General features: G+C 39.5%; 1 protein-coding gene across 1 annotated transcript in view; it reads right to left on the minus strand.

The window, feature by feature from the left end:
- Window positions 1-3,476: 3,476 nt before the first annotated feature.
- The window catches only part of PARN (poly(A)-specific ribonuclease), a 1,015,251-nt gene continuing 998,638 nt past the window's right edge, over window positions 3,477-20,089 (minus strand). Inside the window, exon 21 of the mRNA XM_044088915.1 lies at window positions 3,477-3,679. Within this exon, the coding sequence (XP_043944850.1) occupies window positions 3,477-3,679 (203 nt within the window). The remainder of the gene's footprint in view (window positions 3,680-20,089) is intronic.

A 20,089-nucleotide genomic window follows, 5' to 3' on the forward strand; every position in this document is an offset into this window, starting at 1 on the left:
TTTTCAGCAGCTTCCATATATCAGACTCCAGTATCACTTCAAATCACTTCAAAAGCTAAGCGTCTCTTTTACAGGTGGGTTAAACATATGCTTTCTAAGGTAAGTATTACAGTGGCAAATGTGAAAATGCATATTTGAGATTCAGCTTCAGTAAAAACAGTTTTAGTGCAATTAACATTCTAAGTTCACCCCTTTAGATGACACGAAAAGCCTTTCTGTAGAAATGCCTCCAAGGCTGAAGTTAGTGTCTGGCAACTCAAATTTATGATCTAAAAATGCATTACAGCTGATTGCTGCAATTGCAATATCTCCATCTGCCACTACAACATCCTTAAACACTGAGTGCCCCTTCTCCATATTGGATAGTTTGCTTCCTGTTTGCCTGACTGCTGAAAAATGGTTTCCTGCCTTGCCTGGAACTGAGCTTTTGAGAATTTATTCTTTTAGTCCAGGCTCGCAGATATTCTGGATGTTTTGAGTGCTAAAAATTCCAATTCTGATAACCTTTTAGAGTTTTAACCAAATGCAAATAAGCACCATGCTAACACATCAATCTTTCTAAATCTTATGCAACATTCTGCAAACTGGATTTATGCATCTGATTATGTGTATATCTGTTCATCATTTCTGTTGCATCACTGGATTGTGAATGTTTCAATATCAGTCTATTGCTTCTCCTCTCTGAATACCTTTTTCCACATAGTTCCACACCAGACTTCCGAGGTGAACAGGGTATAAGCCCTCAGAATTTCAAGGCAGAGGTTCATACACTATGCTTATGCCAGCTTTTCAGTGAGGCAAGGCAAGGACGTGGACAGCTGGGCAAATACTTCTTGTAACATCGAGCATCCCTAACAGTACTTACAGCTGTCAATATGATCCAGCCGTCAATGGCCACCTCAAGCAAGCAGATGCGACTGTGGTAGATGCTTTTGCTGAAGTGGTCATTGACATTGCTATCAAAATTGTTGGTGAAGGCCGCAGCCTTCAACAAGGCACCAAGAAAGTGCTCCTGTCTTGGGGGACAATTTAAGGTCATTGCCATAACCTGAAAGACAAAGGTGTAGAGGCATCAATGGAGCACCATAAACACAAACGGTGCCAAGTCTCCTTAGCCAAAGCACCATCAAGGTCCTAAAGCCAAAGTCCTGATGCACTTGTCAATGACCTGAAGCCTGATAAGTGGGCAATCGGTGCATTCTCCTCAAGGCACCTAAGGGGAAGGAAGGGCAGCCCCAAATTAATCTCCCAGAAGAGGGCTGTCCTGCCACCAAAAACAAATTTAGTGTTGAAGTTGTGATGACCAAGATACTTAACAGTGTGATGCCTTTTCAGTGTAACAAGGAGCATTTTTTTTCTTCTCTTGACTCCCTCACATCAGTCAAGGACTGTTCACAAACAGCTTACAAGTATTGTAGCACAGTGTTTGGCTAAAACAAGCAGATAACTAGATGGTGATTGGAGCCCAGACAGTATATACAGACATATGGTGCAACTGACCTGAAAATCGTAGTAGTAGTAATAATAATAATAATAATAATAATAATAATAGCTCCAGCAGTAAAAAAACAGATGGACTAAGCTCAAAATAAACATTGTTGTGGCAACTGAAGCTGAATGACGTTGAAGTAATTCTGGAGACTTTTTTGCTCTACATTTGAGGATCATCTGACTGAACCTTGCACAACAGGGACATGAGGCAATATTACATTCTGAGACCCAGTATAAAATAAACATGAACTGTGAAAGTCATGGGATTTGTTTGCTGCAAAAAATATTTAGTCACTTTGGATAGCAACATCCAACTTGATGCCAATAACTAGTAACCTACACAAACTAGAGCAAAAACTGTAATCCTAAATCCAGTGCACAATAATTAGTCAACGCATTAAAGACAACAGAGCACATCTGGACTGGGAACTTATCTCTAAGCTGGAAGCCAGGCTAAACCAGACTTACAATGGTTAGTACTCACGTTTTCTACAGATTCTTCCTTTCATGAACTGCAGCAACAAAGAACTACAGATAGCACAGACAGACAGATATCCCTCTTACACCACAGGTGTCCGTAAGGTCCAATATAAGACTGAGTACACATGACTGACATGAGGAAGACTAAAATTCTGAAAGTTTAGCAGAAGCCCAAGAAGTCATTATTAATAGCAACAGTGAACAATATGAAGAGCATAAAAAGATGCACTCCGTCCATTTATAAAAAGCCTTTATGTAGATGTATCAATATCAGGACAAAGAAGAATGGCCTTCCAGGTAACAATAACTGTGGAATTCAAATCTAGAATGACACTGCACAGCAGCAGGAGGAATTTTTAATGTCTTAGACTGCTTACTGAACACCCCACTAAAGACGCACAGATGTCAGTACTACTGAACTCTACTATTTATAACAGTAAAAAAGAATTATACTAAGTTGCTTAAACATTTTTATTCAGTAAATTAAAAAAAAATGCATTTCGCTCCTGTACTAGGAAGCTGTTATCTGAATGTTTTATACAATAAAAAAAAACTTTTTTTGCCACAACAATGTTTATTTTGAGCTTAGTCCATCTGTTTTTTTACTGCTAGAGCTATTATTATTATTATTATTATTACTACTACTACTACTACGATTTTCAGGTCAGTTGCACCATATGTCTGTATATACTGTCTGGGCTCCAATCACAAGACTGATGTTCCACGTCTGTAAATGGTTAAAACTGTCTGGGTAAACATGAAGCAATGTGGTAGGAAGGTGATGGAATGTAAGAGAGCTCATGTAAGCCTAATGAATGTACAGATACTGCAATACTCACCATACAAAGTTCTCAAGAATGATTCATACAATATTTCAAGATAACTGTCATCTAAATTCCCAGTGTGGATAACTCTACGGATGGAGGATAAAGACAACCCATTTCAAACATCATTGATTCCATCATTTATATCAAGTTAGGTCTGGCCAAAGTTACAAAAATAAACTGCATATATTCCACATGTAACATATAGAATCCTTCAGAGATTACTAGCAGCAACTGCAGGAGACTGTCCAAAGCAACTGTGAAAACAAACGCTCAACTCCTGGGCCATGGCTTTATAAGGGCATATTTTACCCTTTTACAATCCTGGGAAATACCACCTCCCATTCACGCATCTCTCTTCCTGAAATATAATGCCCCTTTAAGATTACAATTTTACCTATTTAATGTGCTGCTACTCCCTATCCTTCTCTCTGAAAATATACTGGATCATAGGTTTAGTATACTAGGCTAACTAGGCTAACTGTAGCCTGTTTTTATTTTTAGCCAATTATTATTCTTTGAGACTCCGACCCCTGCACCTTGTGTTTATAAGGCAAACACCTCAACCATTATGCCATCCTCCCAACCCTCATGACCTTCTAATATCTGGCAATATATTTCAAGATTTCAGTGTTATAAAAATATAAAATAGTCATCATGCGTGGCAGAAAGATCAACATTTTAAACAGACCTGTGTACTGCATTATTGAAGGATTCTTGGGATGCATATGTTGTATACTGAGTTTTCAGCCTTTTTGTTTCAACCTCTTTCCAGCCATCTTCAACCCACTTCCGCTTTGCATGTGTAGAATTTTGTTTCTTTTCCACATACTCAGCATAGGTTTGAATTCTGTAGCTTTCAGCATATCTGCTGGTGTTTACAGCTGAAAGAGAATGAAAAAAAAGCTATTACCAGACAAGCCAACAGCGACCATAGCAAGATCTCTCCTGAAGCTTCTCTCTCTCACAACAGATGTTCATCTGAGCACAAAGTTATGTATGTAGGGATACAAAAAAGTATTATGTGATTATTTAAGTCAATAGATTTCAAGACAGTCTCCTGTAGATGGTCATGCTATCAAGACAAGAACTTAAAAAAAAAAAAAAAACTGACAGTATTAATCATCATATCCTGCATGCACATTCTGTCCTCCTTACACAGCCAAAACAGCTTTCCAACAAATGTCAGCATTTATCAGCTAACATAACCTTTAACAATCAATGGATTTCCAGAGAAGTACTTTTACAAGACTTTAACACTTAGAAATGACACGGTTCAAACTGAATTTTCAGCATTTTCTGTAAGAACTACATGACACAGCAGCAGACCACTGTTTCCAGAAACATAGGAGCAGAGAGGTTTATGTAGATGCTCGGAGCTTGCAAGTATGATGTGGGAAAATGAGATGCTACAAAAGCTAGAGATAAGAGCACTCACCGTAACGGGTGATATTTCAGAATATTACAGTGTATTAATATTTAGTAAATTCTTTTCCTTGTTATGTCACAATCTTTTCAAATTGCCACCAAGTTTCACAGTCAGGGACAACAAGCACTTCTTTGTTCACACATCTGCACCCATATTCATGTGTGTGCACTCCCTATGCAGGGATCCTTTCTAGTAGGTACAACCTAGAAATGAAGCACAAGTATATTAAATATTAACCCGAAACTCCACGCTTTAAAAAATGTTCAAATGAAAGGAAACGTGTCATAAGCAGATGAGGAGTAGTGAAAAACAACCAGTGAAGAGGGAGATCTTGAAGATAGTCTGGTATAGTGAATACATATATCAGTAACATTATGATGGGCCCTTTTTAGAAGAGCACAAAGCAGAAGAGATGTTTCAAGACTCAAAACCATGAGAAAAGAGCAAAACATGCCTGCAGGACAGTCCTTTCAGTTGTACCCTGCACCACAGACTGAACTTCCAAGGCTATACTACTTGATAAATATTTGAAACAATGAAAGTGGTCACTGCTTTAATGTCCTCTCACAGACATATTACAAAACAAGTACCAGAAACAGCAACTCCATGATGAAGCATCCCCTTACTCCAGACAGAGACCTGTTTACCTGCTGATAGGGCAAAAAAAAATCAATCCCACTTAGGATTTGTCTGGCAACAATGAGGAACACTTTCTTTTGAGCAAAAAACTATTTTTCACAGCTTGTACACTTTTTTCACAAAGTGCTAATAAAAGTATATATAACACAAGGTGCATTCACCTCTACCATGTACATGTAGAAAAAGGACTATACTGAATGGATTACACAATATACTGAAATCACCTACAACAGAAAATGAGGGCCACTTTTGAAAACTACTTGGACTCTAAGAAATACCAGGTAGGGCTGCTTACCTTCTTCCTTTTAAACTGCTTCACCCTGCTGTGTCTCCTGTAAACTGAACTGTTTACTGGAACAGGTACGGAAATAGCTATAGACATAAGCAGGTGAAAAAGCCAACTGACTGACTGGATAGTTTCCCCCTTTTCTACTAGAAGGGTATAAGAAGTTGTCCTAATTCAGTGGCGACAAGAATGGGGTGACTCACATTTATGTAGAAGCTGAAATCACAGGCAGACAAGCCACCAAATTATTAATCTCAAGGTCAGCGTGCCAGCACAGGTATATACTAGAACACAGACATATTTTACAGTGCCTTTTCCTACCCTTGTGGCTATAAGACAGACCATCCTTTCCCTACAGGCCTCTTCCTATGTCTCATGAAATAAATCATTAATTAGCTTGTCATACTGGCAATGTATCATGTGATTTTGGCTTTTAGGGCTCTAATGGCTAGGCTGGTAAAGGTGTATAACTTCTTTTCAAACCTGTGCAAGACTCTACTTTTCCTACTGTTGGTCAAAGTGTTCAAAGTCAGGGTCAGTTCTGAACTACTTACTATATCCAACAATACCACTGCTGACACCACCAAAGATTTTTGGTACAAATACCTGTACTGTCCTGCACACTATTCAATTGGTCAAGCCTTTTTGAAACGGGTGGCTAAGACTCCGTCTCTAAATATGTTGCATCAAGAACATCCTCAAATGACTGGATAAAGTAAAAATGCCTGAGGGCTCGAGAGCTCTTCAGAACTTAACTCAGAACACCATTTCTGAGTAGTTGTGAGATCTTTCACTGACTGATTTGAAGTGCTCCTTCAAATCTCTCAGTCCCCAGGGATGGTAATATTAACCTAGCAGGGAATTGTTGATCTCTTGCACATATCAACCATCTGCGTTTTCGACCACATAGATGCTGACATGATCATATGATCACAAATAATGCAGCCATTTATACATAAGTTTATACTGTACTTGGATGAACACACGTGTGTATGATTAAGTGAAATTTAGTGTGTGTTATGCAAAAGGAGGTTTGTGCAAATGGTGGGCTGGCCAACATCTGGGTTGGTAGACAAAGGTAAGGGGCTTTGTGGTAGGGTTGTGAGTTTGTGTGTTGGTGTGTGTGTTTTACAGTTATGGTTAAAGTTGGGGATGGCATGTAACATTCATGTCCTGCATTAGGAAATACTGTACTGCAGGAAGTGTATGGGGAGGAGTATGACTCAACTGCTGAAGCAGAAGTAAATAAATTGGACACCCCAATATGGATCTACTTAGTATGAAAAACTGAATGTTAATCCAAACTGGTTGCAGGTAAAGCATAAACAAGCCAACACTCCTGAATCACAAACCAATAATAGTTTAATAATGTTTTTTTTTTTTTTTTTTTACAGATAAAAGAAGAAGTACAGCTGTGTAAAACATTACCATAATGGTAGCTGTCCTTCTTTTCACTGCTGCAGTATTCATTATACTAGGGATCCCCTGCCAGCATCTGATGCAGACGTCTGCATGGCCTCCAAGGACATGCCTAAGGTCAGATCTCTGCCAGCCTGCAACATGGTCGCAACTGAAGAATCCAGCGATGAAGCTGGACAAACCTCCAGGTTTTCATTCATCTTGGGAGGGACATCTGGCAAAGGGCTGTACAGCACAAGAATCTGGCTTAAATTTCTTGGCCTCGTTCCCAGAAGGCTGCCCATCAGATTGGGATGTTCCTTCCACAGTGTATTTATCTAACAGCATAAGACATTGATTCTCTAGATACAATGCCAAAGAAGAAAGCTTACTATGGAGGGTCTTGGGAACAAAGGTCTGACAGACCGAACGGGATGTATGGCTGTGAGAAGCACAGAGGCAAAACAGGCACTGCTTGTGACAGTCTTTATGGGGAATCTGTCAACAACACGGGCATTTACTCTTCTTGGCGGACATGAAGCCCCTCAAGCAACAAAGAATAAAAGAAAAGATAAAATACAAAAAAATCCCAATGGGGCACTTATCTGGAATGGCTTGCTGAACTAGCAATGGAACGGACATTAAGACCGATGATCAAGAGATGGCGTTTGGACTGGTGGCAAAGAAGTTTTGAGGATGGTACATCTGGACATCACCTTTACTCCCTACACTATGCAAGGAGCATACGAGATGTACGGTATACCGTAAAGCAACAAAGGCTTTGGTACACTGGCCAGCCCTTAACAGGGCTCCCTAGTATAATGAATACTGCAACAGTGAAATGAAAGGACATTCATTTTTACACTTCCCTTACTTATGTCAAGAAAACCATTGCTACCAAATGAATGCTTAACACTGAATTAAACAATGTGATGAAAACACTGGCATAATACGAATGCTTAACACTGAATTTCATAAACTGCGTACCATTATTCAAATCATTCAAAGTCGTCATTCGATTATGCTATAATACCTTACAAGGGGGGGAATCCTCAGTAAAACAATATATTAAAAAAGAAAATTATTCAACAACAAATTCATCACATAGCCCACCTGTGTGAGAAAGAGGGATATAGCCCTTGCTGCAACCCAAGTGACTGAGGTTCGATTAGTACCCCAGGCAAGAAAAAAGCAGGGAGAAGAAAACAGTGACGGGATATGGCCTGGCCACCTCTCCCAAAGAGGTGGGAGGGTTGCACATATTCTGCGGCACAATGAATTAGTGCAAATTTCCTTGGTATAGAATAGGGAAACCATTGCTCATGCTAAAAAAGGAGGGACATGGTTTCTTAAATGGAGCACTACTTGTGGAAGTGAGTGACAGTCACTGTGATCAGCCCCCGTTGCATGTCCCTCCACTGTGCTCTGCTGAGAGCATGTATGTGCAGGGGGCAAACATGAAAAAAAGAACCACCCCTGATGGCTGCCTAAATGATTGTCTCTCCTGGCTGACACTTTTGCTAGAGATGGTTAATGCATGAATCCACTGGTTGGGAGATGTTTATGATCAATAGGCAGCACAGGAAAAAAAAAAAACATCACATTACAAATTATGTCGATATGCCTCCTCTCAAGATTCAAAATGCACAAAAAAAATCCCTTAAAAAATTCAAATTAACATGATGGGGAATTGCAATACATAATCAATAATGTCAACTGCAACAAAGAGCAATTCTTCATTATATTAAAAGATGCAAACAATGCCAGAAATTCTTAAAGCATTTTTTTTGTAATACAATTGTCTTAAGATACTCCTTCAGAAACATAGCAAAGAGCTGTCCTAGAATCTTTGACAAAAATGATAGGGCTAAAGGGTAGATTAGAAGATCTTGGGTGTATTCCAAACACAAGTCTAAAATCCACATATTAAGTTGAAAATTCTGATGTCAAGGTGCCTTCTGCTCACATATCTAATAATGCATTATTAACTGACCTATATGTGTTATAAATGGCACATAATGTCAGTACTTTGCAAACCTTATCAGACAAAATATCAACCTTTTATTAATGTACATTTTAATAAGCAAAAGAACTGCACTACCTCCCTTACCAAGATTCCCAATTCAAATCTTATTTATTCCTCAAAATTTTAAAAGCAGAATATTTTCGAGGGGTTAAATTACAAAACTTTGTTTCACTTGCTTTTCAGCAGCTTCCATATCAGACTCCAGTATCACTTCAAATCACTTCAAAAGCTAAGCGTCTCTTTTACAGGTGGGTTAAACATATGCTTTCTAAGGTAAGTATTACAGTGGCAAATGTGAAAATGCATATTTGAGATTCAGCTTCAGTAAAAACAGTTTTAGTGCAATTAACATTCTAAGTTCACCCCTCTAGATGACACGAAAAGCCTTTCTGTAGAAATGCCTCCAAGGCTGAAGTTAGTGTCTGGCAACTCAAATTTATGATCTAAAAATGCATTACAGCTGATTGCTGCAATTGCAATATCTCCATCTGCCACTACAACATCCTTAAACACTGAGTGCCCCTTCTCCATATTGGATAGTTTGCTTCCTGTTTGCCTGACTGCTGAAAAATGGTTTCCTGCCTTGCCTGGAACTGAGCTTTTGAGAATTTATTCTTTTAGTCCAGGCTCGCAGATATTCTGGATGTTTTGAGTGCTAAAAATTCCAATTCTGATAACCTTTTAGAGTTTTAACCAAATGCAAATAAGCACCATGCTAACATCAATCTTTCTAAATCTTATGCAACATTCTGCAAACTGGATTTATGCATCTGATTATGTGTATATCTGTTCATCATTTCTGTTGCATCACTGGATTGTGAATGTTTCAATATCAGTCTATTGCTTCTCCTCTCTGAATACCTTTTTCCACACAGTTCCACACCAGACTTCTGAGGTGAACAGGGTATAAGCCCTCAGAATTTCAAGGCAGAGGTTCATACACTATGCTTATGCCAGCTTTTCAGTGAGGCAAGGCAAGGACGTGGACAGCTGGGCAAATACTTCTTATAACATCGAGCATCCCTAACAGTACTTACAGCTGTCAATATGATCCAGCCGTCAATGGCCACCTCAAGCAAGAAGATGCGACTGTGGTAGATGCTTTTGCTGAAGTGGTCATTGACATTGCTATCAAAATTGTTGGTGAAGGCCGCAGCCTTCAACAAGGCACCAAGAAAGTGCTCCTGTCTTGGGGGACAATTTAAGGTCATTGCCATAACCTGAAAGACAAAGGTGTAGAGGCATCAATGGAGCACCATAAACACAAATGGTGCCAAGTCTCCTTAGCCAAAGCACCATCAAGGCCCTAAAGCCAAAGTCCTGATGCACTTGTCAATGACCTGAAGCCTGATAAGCGGGCAATCGGTGCATTCTCCTCAAGGCACCTAAGGGGAAGGAAGGGCAGCCCCAAATTAATCACCCAGAAGAGGGCTGTCCTGCCACCAAAAACAAATTTAGTGTTGAAGTTGTGATGACCAAGATACTTAACAGTGTGATGCCTTTTCAGTGTAACAAGGAGCATTTTTTTCTCTTCTCTTGACTCCCTCACATCAGTCAAGGACTGTTCACAAACAGCTTACAAGTATTGTAGCACAGTGTTTGGCTAAAACAAGCAGATAACTAGATGGTGATTGGAGCCCAGACAGTATATACAGACATATGGTGCAACTGACCTGAAAATCGTAGTAGTAGTAGTAATAATAATAATAATAATAATAATAGCTCTAGCAGTAAAAAAAACAGATGGACTAAGCTCAAAATAAACATTGTTGTGGCAACTGAAGCTGAATGATGTTGAAGTAATTCTGGAGACTTTTTTGCTCTACATTTGAGGATCATCTGACTGAACCTTGCACAACAGGGACATGAGGCAATATTACATTCTGAGACCCAGTATAAAATAAACATGAACTGTGAAAGTCATGGGATTTGTTTGCTGCAAAAAATATTTAGTCACTTTGGATAGCAACATCCAACTTGATGCCAATAACTAGTAACCTACACAAACTAGAGCAAAAACTGTAATCCTAAATCCAGTGCACAATAATTAGTCAAAGCATTAAAGACAACAGAGCACATCTGGACTGGGAACTTATCTCTAAGCTGGAAGCCAGGCTAAACCAGACTTACGATGGTTAGTACTCACGTTTTCTACAGATTCTTCCTTTCATGAACTGCAGCAACAAAGAACTACAGATAGCACAGACAGACAGACATCCCTCTTACACCACATGTGTCCGTAAGGTCCAATATAAGACTGAGTACACATGACTGACATGAGGAAGACTAAAATTCTGAAAGTTCAGCAGAAGCCCAAGAAGTCATTATTAATAGCAACAGTGAACAATATGAAGAGCATAAAAAGATACACTCCGTCCATTTATAAAAAGCCTTTATGTAGATGTATCAATATCAGGACAAAGAAGAATGGCCTTCCAGGTGACAATAACTGTGGAATTCAAATCTAGAATGACACTGCACAGCAGCAGGAGGAATTTTTAATGTCTTAGACTGCTTACTGAACACCCCACTAAAGACGCACAGATGTCAGTACTACTGAACTCTACTATTTATAACAGTAAAAAAGAATTATACTAAGTTGCTTAAACATTTTTATTCAGTAAATTAAAAAAAATGCATTTCGCTCCTGTACTAGGAAGCTGTTATCTGAATGTTTTATACAATAAAAAAAAACTTTTTTGCAATATGTCCTCCAACACAAGACTGATGTTCCACGTCTGTAAATGGTTAAAACTGGGTAAACATGAAGCAATGTGGTAGGAAGGTGATGGAATGTAAGAGAGCTCATGTAAGCCTAATGAATGTACAGATACTGCAATACTCACCATACAAAGTTCTCAACAATGATTCATACAATATTTCAAGATAACTGTCATCTAAATTCCCAGTGTGGATAACTCTACGGATGGAGGATAAAGACAACCCATTTCAAACATCATTGATTCCATCATTTCTATCAAGTTAGGTCTGGCCAAAGTTACAAAAATAAACTGCATATATTCCACATGTAACATATATACACACTAAAAGAATGCTTTATTTTAGGGAGGACAAGCCTGCTCGCAGTCCTTACATCCCCACTACTTAATGTCGCGAAAATAGAATTGGGTGGAAATGAAAAAAAAAAAAAAAAACAAAGTCCATTACTGCCAGTCCTGTAACAGAAACAGCGTAGGCAGATTCTCTCTGAGAAATGCTAGTCAACAAGATGCAATTTCATCCACTTGGAACTTCAGTAATAGTAAGAAAACATTTTTATTTACTGCATTAAACAATATCTCAGCTAAAATGTCTCAATCACGCAACTAAAATGGGTATGAAACTGTATTATCTGACATTCAACTGTGCCATTTCCTTTACTCTATAAAAAGAATATTTGCACTAATTCTCTACAGCTATAAAAAAGCCTTTGGGCATAAAATGGTTTACACATTATGCATACTGTTTTGAAACCATGTCCACGTTCTTCCTGTTTAAAGCCTAAAACCAGGGCCAAAAGCATATCTTTCTCCCAAATGCAAGTAAAGACAAATTAAAATAACTTGCAAAACTCTTAATGACCACTTTTGAGAAGGCAACTATTTACCAACATGCCTTCAGTCGCAACAGTTTTGCAGTTCTCTCTAATCTGCAGGCCAAGTGTTGGCCTGGAGCCACACCCAACATGAGAATCAGCAAAATAAATTGGCTGTCAGCTAGTATGCCGTGATGTTAGGTCTCAACATTCTGCAAAGACCATCCAGCTTCTGAAGGACTGAATGCATACATTAACCCCTTCCTAACAAAATAATTAAATTTTAAAGACAAAGGCTGTACCATGCAACATTTAAGAACTGCAGTTTATTAGAAGGAAGGTTTCTAATTAGTTGTCCATCAATTTTACAGTACACAAGTCAAAGCAGCAGCATACAGTGCACATTTTTCACATTCTAATACATATAATTAATTACATCTAGGGAGCTAGGAATTACTAGTGTTCAGTGCATAAGAGGGCACTTTTGTTAAGAGATAAAGACCCAATCCATTTTCTTCCATCATCACATTTGTATGCTTTCAGTATACCTCAGATATTCAGTACTGTGTAAAGATGACCAACCCAACACACAATTCTTAAACGTACATTGTTCATCTTCTGTAGATAACACCCTTCCAGTTACACTTTTTCTATTGCCTACAAAATGTCAGCAAATGCAGAAACTTGAGAGATGATCAGAAATTAAATAACTTGCCTTTCTTGATTCAGTAAATGAATGATATTAATGCAAAAATGCCTTCTACATATATTTTGTAGCACTCTACAAGTTCTTAAATGCCATTTTGAAAAGCTGATAATGGATCAAGAAATGGGATGATTTCCAAAATTAGTTATATTTTTTTCTTTTAATTAGAAGGAAGACTTTTTTTGTCTATGGGATCCTGCCATCAACCACTTTAAGTAATACAATCAATCCCAATGTCACAAAAAGGCTCAGGCAAAAATGTCCCCCACTGTGAAAGTGGCTTTTAAGTTTTCTAACCCTAAAATTTTTCTTAATCATACTTTTTTCAAGCTGTTTCAGATTGCTCGATTAAAGGTTATAGAATATATCACTGCAGTCAACAAGTAGATCAGTAAAATTCACTAACTGGAAAGAGAAGTAAAACAGTGGTATGATGATTAGGAGTGATTAGGTACGCCAATTACAATTAAATGGGCTACAGAACACACTTTTCTTACTTTGGTAGATATGTACTGGTCAGATTTAATACTGTTGTCTTTTAATGTCCGCTTGTATATATAATGATGCCTGTGGGAACTGTTTCACAGTAAAACTGCAACAAAATATGAAACAAGCACATGTAAACAGCTGTAGCTACGGCAGAGTAAAAGATACAGCTACATCAGACACAAGCTGCAAGGGGGTGCAACTGGCAGCTGCCAGTCGGGCACACAACTGCAGCACTGGGCATTCCCACAAAAAGCTGAGGGCGATATCTCTACTACTTTAATGAATGTTGATACTGCATTTGCAGAGCTCAGCATACTAGTAACTGCATAAGGAGCTTGCTACAGTTACAGTTCAGAGTGGAGGATTTTTTGTGTCTTAAATTTTGGCAAAAGGTTTTTTGCAATTGGTCTTCATTCAGCTCTTTCCCTTCATCAACTTTGGGATGATGGAGGTACCAGTTTGGGGAGCTACAGCTCTGCAAATAGTACAGGCACTTGTTTTTTTTCCTGTAGGGAAAGTGCAGACAGATACACTTGCTGCAGTCACTTAACGTATTACCTCATGACTGAAACCTCTCTAAAAATCATGTTTTAATTTTAATTTTAACAGACATGAAAAGAGGAAGGGACATCTTGACCGGATTCATTAAAGGGACAAAGGCTGGTAATGAAGGTTTTGCTAATTTTATCTACCATTGTTGACTCATCCTGGGAACCCTCCTTCCAGGGTTCAGGTGAGTGCAAATCACACTCTTCTTACAATATCCAGCCTAACCGTCAATTTCAGTTTGTCTGTTGCTTGGATACTGCTGCCCAAGGACTTCCTGTTCCTCTGCTGATCTAATTTACCTTTTGTTTTGCTTGTTAACATTTTTTTAGGTAATATCAGAGAAACTACAGTAATTCAGCTAGGTTAGTGTCAAAATTAGTCAACTAACTAGTCAGTTTTTCTAATACCATGCAGTAGTTTAAAAGCTGCATTACATTTCTCTGTTCAATCACATACCTGTTTGTATATTTAAATTCTAGCAAAAATCATATATACAGTTTTAGAAGTATGTGGTTGGTTGCTTTTTAATTCAAACAATGGTAATTGCACTATGTTGGTAAAGTATAGTTGCTGGTATAAGCCTGTGGAGCAGAGAGGCAGAGATTGCTTAGCTTATATTACATCTAATTTTTAAAAGTAGTACATTATCATGTAACCTTGGTACACCAGACTAGTCTTGTTGATGGGCAGTGCACTACATTGGAAGGTGGAAACGCGGCTGTAGCAGAAAGTTTTTACAATGCTCATTGGACATTGTGGTTGCAGTTACGGTGGATAAGGAAGCACTGGAAGGCACCGAATTCAGAGGGAGCTGAGTGAGGTGAGTGAATGCCTTGGAAGCCAATGGCTATAGCTCTTCTCTGTAGTTGTACAATGAGAAAACTATTTGGATTTGGCTGGTGTTGGACATTGTCAAAGGTAGCACTGCTCATTTACCATATTCTCTTAATTCCAAACATTCTCGTTTATTTATTTTTTTATTCATTTAGTCTTAGCTAGGACCTTGGTCCCTGACACTAACAATGGTGTCATTTTTTGATCTGATAATTGCTTTTTAATTGTTAATTTATGCTGTTTTTCCCAAATCTTGTGAGGTTACATTTTTTGTCAATAAATGAGAGGTCACTACTACTGCACTAGGTATGGCTATTTTTTTTTTTTTTTGGTAGAATAATTAGGGTAGCTAGTTTGAAATGATCAACTAATTTCATTATCCAAAGATCACTTCATTTTTTAAATCTGAATAGTACGATACAAAATAGCTTCATTAAACAGCCCCACTGGGCACCACCACTGAAAGCAACACTGGGAAGGACAGGTAGCCCGACCACTTACTTTATGATCAACCAATGTTTTATCCACTGGGCTACATATTAGTTAACAATTAATGGATTTAATCTGTCAATGTCCCCATTACGGGAGAGACTATTCAATGCTTAGCAAAGCCAACATAAGTAGCATGGGGCTATCAGGCTTTCAAGTGATGTTGCTAACTCAGATTAAAATGGTGGGATCCACCTTTAAACCCATACTGTTCCCTGTCTAACAGAAGTGGGCTCCCTGTGTCATATCTGGAAAAGTTATGTTACAGCTCCAGTATTTCACACTAAATACTGGGCAAGGCTGATGTGTATGAAATTGCTTTGATCCGATGCAACTTATCTCACCCCCTCCCGTACCTTTATGAACTGGTACTACAACACAGTCATCATACATTAGTCATACATTATGGACATATTCACGTTAACATTTTGTTCAACATAAGGAATGGTAGACTATATTGGTATTCCTTGATTTATGTATGGAAAATAACCAGATACATGGGTCTGGTCCCATGCAGTTATGTAAGGATGTTGCCTTGTGTCAGAATACTTTGACACAGGTCTCTGCTTATTGTTAAATCTGCACTTCTTGTGGACACATTGCTGATTTTGCTATTTTGTTCTGCTGACTATATCCAGCCTAACCAAGGTACAAGTGCCTGTTTGGAGTTTGCATGTTCACCCTATGTCTCTGTAGGGTTCCTCCCACTCCAAAAAACATGCAGTGTTTCCAGCTCAAACTCACCAATGAATGGAGCTGTGGGCAAAAGCATAGGCTCTACATGGTGAGCTATATGGGGAAGAGTTACACAGACCAACTGCTTTGGGCATCTACTGTGGTGTGCAGTATCCTCAAGACAGGAGAATACAGATCACAGACTGCATGTCATGGCAGGGCTAGCCACTCAGCAGTGTAAAAAGTGGCTCTAGGTGATTCGGTCATATTGACTAATGTCACAGAGTGGAGCAAAGGTATTTGTCAGTGATAAGTGGGTTGTGGACCCAACCTATGCCAGGGACTCATGCTTACAGTGGGAGGGGTTTATGTGCCCCAATTGGCTAGTGTGTGCCCACCATAAAGCCCAGCAGCCCTGATCAATAAGTGACTGGCTGGACGGTGTCTAGTTGCCCACCATGGGTTACCTGGGATAGCCCTGTTGAGTGAAATCTGGATGTAAAACCAATCAAACTGCCAAACTAAGAATTGCTACACAATGTGGGTTCGCTGACAGGACACAGCTTTGAAGTGGATGACATGATGATAGGGAGGAGGCTGGACATCCTATGTATCCAAGAGACAAGATGGAAGGGCAGTGCATCAAAGCCACTTGGGCTTGGGATCGAGAGTCTACTACTCAGGAGAAGGACAGGCTAGAAATGGTGTGGGAATTGTGGTGGGAGAGGGGCTTCAGAAGGCAGTGAGGGATGTCATCAGAATTAGCGACAGACTCATGGCAATTAGAGTCTAGTGCAATGACAGGGCATTATTCATGATCTTAGCCCATGTCCCACAGTGGGGTTGTGATAGTGAGGAAAACAGTACATACAGACAGCAGTTGCAGGACCTACTGGACAAAGCAGGACAAAATGAATTGGTGTTGATAATGGGGTTACTTGAATGCACATATTGGGACAGACAGAAAAGGACATGAGGATTGCCTGGGTCCACATGGGTGGGGCAACAGGAATAGAGGAGGACAGGCCATTCCAGACTTCTGTCTGGCAAATGACTGCTAGTAATCAACACATGGTTCAGAAAGACAGACAGTCAGAAGATCACATACAAGAGTGGCCAACAGGCAACTTGGGTAGACTTCCTCCTAGTAAGGAAAGGGCACTGGGGTAAAATCAATGATTGCAAAGTCATCCCAAGTGGCACCTATGTCTCTAATGGATACAGGTAACCTGTAAATGGTTCATCTCGCAGGCACATGCTTACACTTTTCAAGGGTATCAGAACTTGTCAGAGATTTGGGATGCATGGCTAGGCTTAAAAAGGCCTTTGTGGTCGTTAGCCTAGTAAACACCTATGAGCATGTCAGCCCACAGCACAAACCACAGATTGCCACAATTAGCTGCAAGTACTGGTCAGAGAAGGCTCTAAGGTCAATAGAGACCAATCTAAAGACCTGGAAGTTGACTGGACTGAAGAGAAAGTACAACGGTTCAAAGAATAAAGAAAACCCCACAAAAGCTGTACTACCCCAGACACACCCTACAATGAGAGAAGGAGAGGAGCCCAACCTAGAAAAAGCAAGAATAGCACTAAAGAAAATAAAGTCAGGGAAAGCAGTAGGCTTAGATGAGATCGCAGCAGATATGATAAAGATGTTGGGTGGGATAGGGGAGAAATGGTTTCTGAGGGTACTCACAGCAGTGTGGAAAGAAAGGTGTATTCCAGATGACTGCAGAATAAGCATACTCATGCCAGTGTACAAGAACAAAGGTGACATCCACAACTGTGGGCAGCACAGAGACATCAAACTCCTGTCAAACTGCATGAAAGTTCTGGAGAGGGTGATTGATAAATAGATAAGTAGAGCAGTAGAATGTAAGATAGGAAATGAGCAGTTCGGATTCAGATCAGGATGCAGCACAACTGACCCGATGTTTGAAGTGAGACAGAGTTTTGAGAAGAAGCTAGATATGAGTTGAGAGTCCAACTGGGCATTCCTAGACTTGGAGAAAGCATATGACAAGGATCCCAGAAAGCTGAGCTGGGCAGAACCTGCAGTGGTCCGAAGTCTCAGAAACATTGGTAGAATTAGTGCAGGCTATGTACAAGGACCTAATGACTCAAGTACAAACAGTGTTCAGGCTCACAGAGGGCTCCCAGTGGGAGTGGGTATGCACCAGGGTTCAGCTCTGAGCCCACTGTTGTTCATACTGGTGATGGACTACATTAGCAAACAGGTTGGAGGGGACAGATCAACAAAGCTGCTGTATGCAGACGATGTGGCATTACAGGCAGACTCTGAGCAAGAACTTTAGCAAAGGATAGGAGAATGGAATGCAAAACTGAAGGCACATGGGATGAAACTAATTACAGATAAGACAGTAGTAATGACAAAAAATTAGGGAAATCAGAAGAAGCTAAGAATTGAGATGACGGGGAAGATAGTGGAACATGTTAACAGCTTCAAGTATCTGGAGGGGTGGTTGAGGAGAAGGGAAGTTTGAATGAAGAGGTCAAAGGCAGAATCACAGGGGCTGCAGCCAACTGGCACAGGGTCTCAAGTGTAGTGAATGACAGAAGAATGCCAAAGAATCTGAAAAGTAAGGTGTACAAGACTGTGGTGTAAAAAGTACTACTGTAAGGTACAGAAGCAGATAAGGAAACGAAGTACTGAAAAAAGTGGTAGGATACACACTGTGGGACAGATGAGGTAGAAGCCAAAGTAGCTCCAATTGCAGAAAACATCAAAGAGAACAGATTATGGTGGTTTGGACGAGTGCAGAAAAGCAGAAGACAATCTGGTGAAGAAGATTTGGGAAAGACAGGAAGAAGGCAAGAGGAAATAAAGATGTCCAGCAAAAAGATGGATGGATTGTGTGTGAGAAGATATGGGACAGTCAGACATGAGTGTTGAAGAAGGCAGGAGTGTGGCACTGAATCGAGAGAGATGGCGACAGTTCATGCGATACCCTCATGCCATGTAGAAAAATGTGAAAAAAGGGTGGTTGATGATGAAAAATATGTTCTACTGACTGTTGTGTTATAGAGTTTAAATAACATTGCACTATTGCATCTCATTGGTACTGTACTGTTCACTTTAGTTTTGCTGATTGTTGTGTTAAGTTTAAATATGGCACCTTGTTGCTCTGATATTACTGTTCACTAATGGCAATATGTAAAATACTACTACAGTGCTGCCAGTCATCAATACTGTGTATATAAAGAAACTAACTTATCTCAGTTACTGATTACACTTTCATCACTGGTGATCTTGCATTACTGCTTGTTAAAGATTACTGTAGTGTTACGGTACTTAAAGCTACTACTCTGCAATCCTACATTAGAGAGTACAGATTTACCCACGACATATACTTTTATTACTTGGCTGACTGCCATGCTGAAACTACAGTAAAACAATTTGCTTTGCAGTTACTGCACATAAAACTACTCCTATAGATTACATGGAGCCATTACAGTCCCTGCACACAAATCCAGTGGGTTAGACTACGTGTTGCGCATTGCTTTTACTAGCTTGGCAGAGCCCACATTCTCCTACAGGGTAAAACTACTTGATTTAAATTTGCTGTTACTCACTACCTTGGTGAACCTATAAATGTGTCACCTTTACATATTTTTTCATTTACACTTATGAATACGACAGTAGTCACAGCTCATACTATTGTATACTTTATCCATATCCCATATTATCACCTTGCTCTAGTTCAATCAATTATCCCGCTCTGTCTTACATCAATAAGAAGTTATCGCCTGTTCTGATTTGGTGCACCCTTCATCTGCACTGGCTATTTACGGAATCTTAGCCAGCTTTTGCCTGTTCTGTAGCCAGTGTGGCAGCACTAGGTATTCTGAGGTAGTGTAGTAACTGCCTCATGCTTACCACCAACTCTTTTCTGCTACCTCACAATTATTCAAGAGTTGAAGTGGAAATATTTATTTAACTTGAATGCTACCTTCTTGCCTCAGAACATATTCAGTAAGCATTTCCACTAAACCAACTTACACTGAGGTCATTAAAAGAACATAGCCTAAGCCTCCCAGGCTAAAAATCAAGAAACGTCAGACATTTCAATCAAAAACATACTCCCAGCTAGTCATACACACACCTCTAACAGTCACAAGGGTGCAGACTGCAAGCCTTGCAGCCCAATGAGATTGCAGCAAATCACAATAAAGTTTTATCAAAAAAGCAACTCTACTGTCAGGCAAACACCACCCTCA

This window comes from Protopterus annectens, chromosome 12.part0 (genome assembly GCF_019279795.1).
Source record: "Protopterus annectens isolate FY-2018-M chromosome 12.part0, PAN1.0, whole genome shotgun sequence".
Lineage (NCBI taxonomy): Eukaryota > Metazoa > Chordata > Ceratodontiformes > Protopteridae > Protopterus > Protopterus annectens.